Source organism: Littorina saxatilis, linkage group LG7, assembly GCF_037325665.1.
Source record: "Littorina saxatilis isolate snail1 linkage group LG7, US_GU_Lsax_2.0, whole genome shotgun sequence".
In the NCBI taxonomy this organism is placed as follows: Eukaryota; Metazoa; Mollusca; class Gastropoda; order Littorinimorpha; family Littorinidae; genus Littorina; species Littorina saxatilis.
Window position 1 is genome coordinate 21,362,448 of NC_090251.1, and position 10,000 is coordinate 21,372,447.

Sequence of the window (10,000 nt, forward strand, 5' to 3'; positions counted from 1 at the left end):
GTTTGTTTGTTTGTTCTTGTTGTTTTTTGTTTGTTTGTTTGGTTTGTTATTTGTGCGGGTAGCCTGGTGGGCCCATTGTTTTTCTTTCCTCGACATTACGCGAGCGACACTACATTTGGGACAGTGCTGACTGCGCCATGTTAACACAGCTGGTGTTTTGACTGTGTGTTGTGGTGTTTTGACTGTGTGTTGTGGTGTTTTGACTGTGTGTTGTGGTGTTTTGACTGTGTGTTGTGGTGTTTTGACTGTGTGTTGTGGTGTTTTGACTGTGTGTTGTGGTGTTTTGACTGTGTGTTGTGGTGTTTTGACTGTGTGTTGTGGTGTTTTGACTGTGTGTTGTGGTGTTTTGACTGTGTGTTGTGGTGTTTTGACTGTGTGTTGTGGTGTTTTGACTGTGTGTTGTGGTGTTTTGACTGTGTGTTGTGGTGTTTTGACTGTGTGTTGTGGTGTTTTGACTGTGTGTTGTGGTGTTTTGACTGTGTGTTGTGGTGTTTTGACTGTGTGTTGTGGTGTTTTGACTGTGTGTTGTGGTGTTTTGACTGTGTGTTGTGGTGTTTTGACTGTGCGTTGTGGTGTTTTGACTGTGTGTTGTGGTGTTTTGACTGTGTGTTGTGGTGTTTTGACTGTGCGTTGTGGTGTTTTGACTGTGTGTTGTGGTGTTTTGACTGTGTGTTGTGGTGTTTTGACTGTGTGTTGTGGTGTTTTGACTGTGTGTTGTGGTGTTTTGACTGTGTGTTGTGGTGTTTTGACTGTGTGTTGTGGTGTTTTGACTGTGTGTTGTGGTGTTTTGACTGTGTGTTGTGGTGTTTTGACTGTGTGTTGTGGTGTTTTGACTGTGTGTTGCAGCGCTGATGAACCAAGGGGCAGAACCGGACGAGGTGCCCAACGTGATTATCGGCCCATTCTATACCAACCTGGCCATGATCCTGGAGCGACTCAACATCCCCTACCTCGTCACGGACTACAAGGTCAGTCATCCTCTCGCTTTATTCCTCCCTCTAACAATATCACATAGCGCACACAATAACCAACCAGGCTATCAACCGCCCACCCCTAACCAACCAAACATATTGACCAACAAAACAGTTAGTCATTTAGCGAGCCAGCAGTACAACTATTTGACTGTTTTGTCAGGAAGATGTATATAGACTGCACAGTCACAAGTATGGAGTCACACCACACGTTGGTTTAGCGTTAAACGTTTCTCACTGCAAAGTTATGTCTTTGGTCAGCTCTTAACATCACGAAGAACAAAGTGACATTTGGTAGCGATTATAATGAACACAACGGGTTTTCACTATACTCACTCGTTTCGTTCTTCTTTCTCCCCCTCTTCAGAGTCTCTGTCATTGGTTGTATGTCAACAAATCGAGTCAGTAGTGTTATGGTCAGTATATGCATGAATCACGCGTGTTTTTTGGCTGCAGAATATTGCGTGCGTAGAGAGCATTTATGATTGGTTGAACCTTTTCTGCAGGGTTTTGATTGGATCGACATGAGCCGCGTGCAGGATCGCACCCCGTGGCGCACCCTGGTGGAGATCCGGCCCCCGGCACAGGAACAGAACCTGGCTGTGGTGGACCTCTTCCGGTCAGAGTCCTGGGAGTCAGCCGTCATGGTCATGCCGGAAAACGCCGCGGATAACCAGGGTAAGAAATACCTGTGGTAGGATTCCAAGTAGCAGATAATACCCGTTTTAGGGTCTTGCTGAGTAAGTGATAAACTAAGGAAACGTGTTCCGCTGTGACGGTCGTGCCAAATAATGCCGCTGAAGGCCAGGGTCAGTTATAATTATGATGCCGGGGTAAGCGGTCTTGCGCTGGGGATATGAGAGTTCTTTTGTGATCACCGAACGAAGTCCTTGGCAGGAGATCAACAGGAGTCACCATTCTCGTGACATGGCCGTGAGAACGAGGCTGTGAGGCCAGCTGGCTCTACTCCAGCACCATCACGACCTGTGCAGTAATGTGGCATCCAGGGCAAACGGATTACTGTTGCTCATACTCTCAGTGCAATGCACTGTTCACAGTGTCGACCACAAGGCTCCGACACCTCAGTGCTGACATCCCACGTGTAAATAATGTAAAATTGCGCTGTTTGGTTGCCGATGATGCGCAGAGCGTTTAACCAAATGTTCGCTGAGGTACATGCACTCTGTAGAGTTTCAGGCTGTAAGGTGTAGAACAGAAAGTGCAGGTTAGTTAACTGTCCTGTGTTTAGGCCAAGCACAAGGTGCACTGCAGGTGAGTAAGAGGGCTGTCACACATGCGACTGAGTCGCGCGATTTACCCTGTCACACAGCCGACTCAGTCGTAGAAAACAGCTACGACAAGTCTGCGACTCAGTCTCATGCGATTCCCTCGTAGCTTTGAGGTTTAGAACATGTTCTATTCCTGCGATCCAGTCGTCGGTCAATCGCAGGGGAAGAGCCAACAGAGCCAATCAGAACGCGTTGCTGCGGCCTTGACGCCGTGACGTAAAATAATGGCGGACAGTGGCGTACAGCGTCTCTTCGTCGATTCAAAACATTTTGGAAGAACAGTTTTTTACTCAGATATAAAAGAGACGTTTTAGGCGTGTACAGCGGTCGGAAAACATTAATTGCAGCTGTCTGGGAACTTTATTTCTTGCAAAGGCGTAATGCTGAAAGGAATTTTTCAGAAAGGTAGAGCGACGTTCGAACATTTAGCGTCTGCTCTCGCAAAGCGCGTTTGCCGTGTTCACTATGACACATCACTTCCGCCCCGCTCGCGTGGAATTATCGTTCGCCAGTCGTTCGTCTATCGTTCATCGTGTGACGGGTCAATGGCCTACGATGTGATGTGCGATCGGCCAAAGACTGAATCGCAAGACTGAATCGCAACGACTGAGTCTCCTGTATGACCGAGGCTTAAGAGAGGATGCGTTGTGCAGAGTGTCAGGACCTGGCGAGTCAGATGCTGGGGGCAGGCATCTCCCTCGTCCCCTACACCGTGCACCCCGGCGAGAGCATCGCCCGCGAGATGGTGCTGCAGGTCCTGCGTAACGCCCAGCTCTTCAGGCAGTGGAACATCATCGTCTGTAGCCCGCGTGATGTCACCGACCACCTCATCGAGCTCGTGCTGGATGTGGTAAGTGGGGGTGTTGAGTTTGAGGTGTGGTTTTAGGTGGCGTGGAATGACCTCCTTTTGTGCATCACAAGTTCAATCAATCAATCAATATGAGGCTTATATCGCGGGTATTCCGTGGGTACAGTTCTAAGCGCAGGGATTTATTTTTTTATTTTTTTATTTTTATTTTATGCAATAAATATATCGCGCACATATTCAAGGCGCAGGGATTTATTTATGCCGTGCGAGATGGAATTTTTTTACACAATACATCACGCATTCACATCGGCCAGCAGATCGCAGCCATTTCGGCGCATATCCTACTTTTCACGGCCTATTATTCCAAGTCACACGGGTATTTTGGTGGACATTTTTATCTATGCCTATACAATTTTGCCAGGAAAGACCCTTTTGTCAATCGTGGGATCTTTAACGTGCACACCCCAATGTAGTGTACACGAAGGGACCTCGGTTTTTCGTCTCATCCGAAAGATTAGCACTTGAACCCACCATCTAGGTTAGGAAAGGGGGGAGAAAATTGCTAACGCCCTGACCCAGGGTCGAACTCGCAACCTCTCGCTTCCGAGCGCAAGTGCGTTACCACTCGGCCACCCAGTTAATGTCCCTAACAAGTTTAGAGGCCTGTAAGGATGTGAAGAATAGCGATTCGCGGTATACAATGAATGTGCTTTCTGCTGTGTTGTGGACTGCGTGATTTGAGGAGGTGTGGTGATTGTGATGCGTGGCGCATTGTAGCATAGGTGTGTGCATCCAGGTGTCATGCATTTGTGGAAAGTCGTGGGTAAGGTTGTTGCATCAATCACGTTGTCGTGTAACACATAATGCCACATGGCAGTAGACAGTCGTGGGTAAGGTTGTTGCATCAATCACGTTGTCGTGTAACACATAATGCCACATGGCAGTAGACAGTCGTGGGTAAGGTTGTTGCATCAATCACGTTGTCGTGTAACACATAATGCCACATGGCGGTAGACAGTCGTGGGTAAGATTGTTGCATCAATCACGTTGTCGTATAACACATAATGCCACATGGCAGCAGACAGTCGTGGGTAAGGTTGTTGCATCAATCACGTTGTCGTGTAACACATAATGCCACATGGCAGTAGACAGTCGTGGGTAAGGTTGTTGCATCAATCACGTTGTCGTGTAACACATAATGCCACATGGCAGTAGACAGTCGTGGGTAAGGTTGTTGCATCAATCACGTTGTCGTGTAGCCTAACACATAATGCCACATGGCAGCAGACAGTCGTGGGTAAGGTTGTTGCATCAATCACGTTGTCGTGTAACACATAATGCCACGTGGCAGTAGACAGTCGTGGGTAAGGTTGTTGCATCAATCACGTTGTCGTGCAACACATAATGCCACATGGCTGTAGACAGTCGTGGGTAAGGTTGTTGCATCAATCACGTTGTCGTGTAACACATAATGCCACATGGCAGTAGACAGTCGTGGGTAAGGTTGTTGCATCAATCACGTTGTCGTGTAACACATAATGCCACATGGCAGCAGACAGTCGTGGGTAAGGTTGTTGCATCAATCACGTTGTCGTGTAACACATATAATGCCACATGGCAGTAGACAGTCGTGGGTAAGGTTGTTGCATCCATCACGTTGTCGTGTAACACATAATGCCACATGGCAGCAGACAGTCGTGGGTAAGGTTGTTGCATCAATCACGTTGTCGTGTAACACGTAATGCCACATGGCAGTAGACAGTCGTGGGTAAGGTTGTTGCATCAATCACGTTGTCATGTAACACATAATGCCACATGGCAGTAGACAGTCGTGGGTAAGGTTGTTGCATCAATCACGTTGTCATGTAACACATAATGCCACATGGCTGTAGACAGTCGTGGGTAAGGTTGTTGCATCAATCACGTTGTCGTGTAACACATAATGCCACATGGCAGTAGACAGTCGTGGGTAAGGTTGTTGCATCAATCACGTTGTCGTGTAACACATAATGCCACATGGCAGTAGACAGTCGTGGGTAAGGTTGTTGCATCAATCACGTTGTCGTGTAACACATAATGCCACATGGCAGTAGACAGTCGTGGGTAAGGTTGTTGCATCAATCACGTTGTCGTGTAACACATAATGCCACATGGCAGTAGACAGTCGTGGGTAAGGTTGTTGCATCAATCACGTTGTCGTGTAGCCTAACACATAATGCCACATGGCAGCAGACAGTCGTGGGTAAGGTTGTTGCATCAATCACGTTGTCGTGTAACACATAATGCCACATGGCAGTAGACAGTCGTGGATAAGGTTGTTGCATCAATCACGTTGTCGTGTAACACATAATGCCACATGGCAGCAGATAGTCGTGGGTAAGGTTGTTGCATCAATCACGTTGTCGTGTAACACATAATGCCACATGGCAGCAGATAGTCGTGGGTAAGGTTGTTGCATCAATCACGTTGTCGTGTAACACATAATGCCACATGGCAGTAGACAGTCGTGGGTAAGGTTGTTGCATCAATCACGTTGTCGTGTAACACATAATGCCACATGGCTGTAAACAGTCGTGGGTAAGGTTGTTGCATCAATCACGTTGTCGTGTAACACATAATGCCACATGGCAGTAGACAGTCGTGGGTAAGGTTGTTGCATCAATCACGTTGTCGTGTAACACATAATGCCACATGGCAGTAGACAGTCGTGGGTAAGGTTGTTGCATCAATCATGTTGTCGTGTAACACATAATACCACATGGCAGTAGTTTTCAGTTATATTTGATTATTGGTTATGTGATACTTTACAATGTGATTTACGAAAGCAGTCAGATGTCGCATAAGTGTGTGTTTCATATGACTCACACTCATGACGTGAAGTATCCTGCGCTTGTCTTTATCCTTTTTACATTTGGTGGTCAAGTTTTGACTAAATGTTTTAACATAGAGGGGGGAATCGAGACGAGGGTCGTGGTGTATGTGTGTGTGTGTGTGTGTGTGTGTGTGTGTGTGTGTGTGTGTGTGTGTGTGTGTGTGTGTGTCTGTCTGTCTGTCTGTCTGTCTGTGTGTGTGTGTAGAGCGATTCAGACTAAACTACTGGGCCGATCTTTATGAAATTTGACATGAGAGTTCCTGGGAATGATATCCCCGGATGTTTTTTTCTTCTTTTCGATAAATACCTTTGATGACGTCATATCCGGCTTTTTGTAAAAGTTGAGGCGGCACTGTCACACCCTCATTTTTCAATTAAATTGATTGAAATTTTGGCAAAGCAATCTTCGACGAAAGCCGGGGTTTGGTATTGCATTTCAGCTTGGTGGCTTAAAAACTAATGAGTGAGTTTGGTCATTAAAAATCGGAAACTTGTAATTAAAATTATTTTTTTATTAAACGATCCAAAAACAATTTCATCTTATTCTTCGTCATTTTCTGATTCCAAAAACGTATACATATGTTATATTTGGAATAAAAACAATTTCTGAAAATTAAAAATATAAAAATTATGATCAAAATTAAATTTCCGAAATCGATTCAAAAACTATTTCATCTTATTCCTTGTCGGTTCCTGATTCCAAAAACATATAGATATGATATGTGTGGATTAAAAACACGCTCAGAAAGTTAAAACGAAGAAAGCTACAGTAAAGCGTGCTATGAAGCACAGCGCAACCGCTGCCGCGCCAAATAGGCTCGTCACTTTCTCTGCCTTTTGCACTAGCGGCGGACTACGTTCAGTTTCATTCTGTGAGTTCCACAGCTTGACTAAATGTAGTAATTTCGCCTTACGCGACTTGTTTACATTTAGTCAAGTTTTGACTAAATGTCTTAACATAGAGGGGGAATCGAGACGAGGGTCGTGGTGTATGTGTGTCTGTGTGTGTGTGTGTGTGTGTGTGTGTGTGTGTGTGTGTGTGTGTGTGTGTGTGTGTGTGTGTGTGTGTCTGTGCGTGTGTGTCTGTGCGTGTGTGTGTGTAGAGCGATTCAGACTAAACTACTGGACTGATCTTTATGAAATTTGACATGAGAGTTCCTGGGAATGATATCCCCGGACGTTTTTTTCTTTTTTTCGATAAATAACTTTGATGACGTCATATCCGGCTTTTTGTAAAAGTTTAGGCGGCACAGTCACACCCTCATTTTTCAATCAAATTGATTGACATTTTGGCAAAGCAATCTTCGACGAAGCCCGGACTTTGGTATTGCATTTCAGCTTAGTGGCTTAAAAAACTAATGAATGAATTTGGTCATTAAAAATCGGAATCTTGTAATTAAAATAAAAATTTTATTAAACGATCCAAAAATAATTTCATCTCATTCTTCGTCATTTTCTGATTCCAAAAACATATACATATGTTATATTTGGATTAAAAACAAACTCAGTAAGCTAAAGAGAATAGACATACAGAAAAGCGTGTTATCCTGCTCAGCGCGACCACTACCGCACTATTCTGCATTAAAATTAATTTTCCGAAATCGATTTAAAAACAATTTCATCTTATTCCTTGTCGGTGCCTGATTCCAAAAACATAGATATGATATGTTTGGATTAAAAACAAACTCAGTAAGCTAAAAAGAATAGACATACAGAAAAGCGTGTTATCCTGCTCAGCGCGACCACTACCGCACTTTATCCTACATACGTTTGAGAGACACTCGTGAGATAATAATCGTTCAAATCACACGTGTGTATATCATGTAAATGAGGTCATGTCAAGCAAGTCTGGCAGGGACCTGTTTTTCCACTGCTTATGATGCAAAAGTCACCGAGACAAACGTCATTATAGAAAAAAATTGCGCTTGCTAATTACCCTCGATTAATTTATAGAACTAACACGTCACGCCACATTTTCAGAGTGACGTTTCTTTGCTTTGACGTAATGGATTGCACAAGGCTTTAGAAGAGATCGAGGTTCCAAAACAAGCGTCTTCAATTTAGCTGCCTCGACTGCAGGACATTTTCAGTAAAATACACGTAAGTAAAGTATGTAGGATAAACAGAATACTACATGGCTTGCTGTGTCGTACCAGATTTACACTCGTTGCTTTTTCAAATAGTGAACAGCTCGCTTTCGCTCGCAGTTCAATATTTAAAAAAAAACTCGTGTAAATCTGGTACGACACAGCAAGCCATGTAGTATTCTCTATATTCTGCATGGCTTGTTGATTTCACTGCCTTTGCCACGAGCGGTGGACTGACGAAACTACTAGTATGTGGTCTTGGTGAAAACAGCAGTGCGTTCAGTTTCATTCTGTGAGTTCGACAGCTTGACTAAATGTTGTTATTTCGCCTTACGCGACTTGGTACTTCGTTCCAGCGAAATATATGAAGCTCTGATTTTTACTTCTGTTCTGTGCAGGCCCGGATGTTTGACTTGACACTCAACGAAAAGCAAGTGTTTGTCCTCGTAGATCCGGTAAGTAATCCAAACTTTGTCCATGTTTTCTAAACTAGGACATAACTTTATTCACTTCGTACGATCTCTCCTTTATTCCTATCAAGCGCACGAAAGACTGGAGACTCACAACACCATTGATAATTACTATGTGATGAGAAATTCGCAGGTAGAGAGCAACTCTGTTTAAAATGCATATTTAATAATTTGTTGCGGTTTTGGTTGCTGGAAGTTGTTTCTTGATAACTGTTTCCAATACATTGTTCTGGGAAGTTCAGTTGTCTCAGTGAAAAACTCCATTCTGTAAAGATCCTGATTGCAATCATCCGCAGCCCACGAAATCATGAATAAGCTTACTAAAGAACACGGTGCATGTACAGTGTGTACGTGTGTGTGTGTGTGTGTGTGTGTGTGTGTGTGTGTGTGTGTGTGTGTGTGTGTGTGCCTGCCTATCTGTCTGTCTGTCTGTCTGTCTGTCTGTCTCTCGGTCAATGTCTCTGTCTCTGTGTGTTTAGAGCTCGGCCCTCAAGCCGATGGCCAACGCGCAGGAGATGTACAACCTGGGTCTCTTCTCGGCGCGCTGTCGTCTGCTGGCCTTCCGCTACGTGGAGCCCCTCAAAGAGAAAGACACCGACAGGGCGGCGGCCATTGACGCGGCTATGGTTACCACCATGGCCCTCAACAACTACATCCAGCACCAGAAAGAAAGGAATGACGTCTTCTCGGCTGACCGCTTCCTCCGGGAATTTAAGAATGTAACTTGGTCTTCACTAGTTTTCGTCTGTAAAAGATATCAAATAACCAAAGGGAAGTAATCGCTCTTTATGCATACGACATGTGTAATAGAGTAAGCGAGAGTTGTACGGAACCTTTCTCCTGGCACCTGAGAGAATAACAAACATTGAAATGAACAAGCGACTTTCATCCTGTAAAAGAGTAAATGATTGGATGACAAGATGTCTCATGCTTATATTTTTACTGGGACTCCAAGTAGGTGATTCATTTGTGTGCGCAGTTTGTCCGCAACGCTAGAAAAAATTAGGACTTTTCGAAAGAAATAGCAAGTATCAAACCACCCGCAGTTTCGCCGAGGGGCCATTATGGCATGAAACTGATGATGGCCGGAGCAGTCACCGGAACTGTCACCTCTTCTGAGGGCCCTTTAGAACATTCCTTGAACAGTGTTATTGGATGAAGTTTCTCTTGGAATATCTACTGCAACGACTAATAAGGGGCTCTAGGGGTTATCGTACGCGAGCCATGCAAGCAGATTGTGGTAATTGCGATCAAGTCCTCGAAGGTCTGGAGCGACCCAGACGAGCAAGGGGAAGCACTAGTTTTGACCAGTGCTATTTTTAGGGGTCGAAGAAGGCAAAACATCAAGTTTTCTGTTTTTAAAAAATCGAGCAGTACACAGATACGGGATGAATTGCCACTTATTTCCAAATATCGTGGTTTTGAGCTCAAACTAAGCGTGCGTATCCCCCACCCTATCACACACACGCGCGCGCGTGCGCAAGAAAGAAAGAAGCACACACA

General features: G+C 44.7%; 1 protein-coding gene and 1 long non-coding RNA gene across 2 annotated transcripts in view; both read left to right on the forward strand.

The window, feature by feature from the left end:
- Positions 1-10,000, forward strand: part of LOC138970916 (uncharacterized) — a 72,208-nt gene that overhangs the window by 39,099 nt on the left and 23,109 nt on the right. The window lies entirely within an intron of this gene.
- The window catches only part of LOC138971958 (glutamate receptor 2-like), a 35,981-nt gene that overhangs the window by 9,971 nt on the left and 16,010 nt on the right, over positions 1-10,000 (forward strand). Inside the window, exons 3-7 of the mRNA XM_070344803.1 lie at positions 847-968; positions 1,478-1,649; positions 2,914-3,110; positions 8,426-8,482; positions 8,977-9,273. Coding sequence (XP_070200904.1) covers positions 847-968; positions 1,478-1,649; positions 2,914-3,110; positions 8,426-8,482; positions 8,977-9,273 — 845 coding nt within the window. The remainder of the gene's footprint in view (positions 1-846; positions 969-1,477; positions 1,650-2,913; positions 3,111-8,425; positions 8,483-8,976; positions 9,274-10,000) is intronic.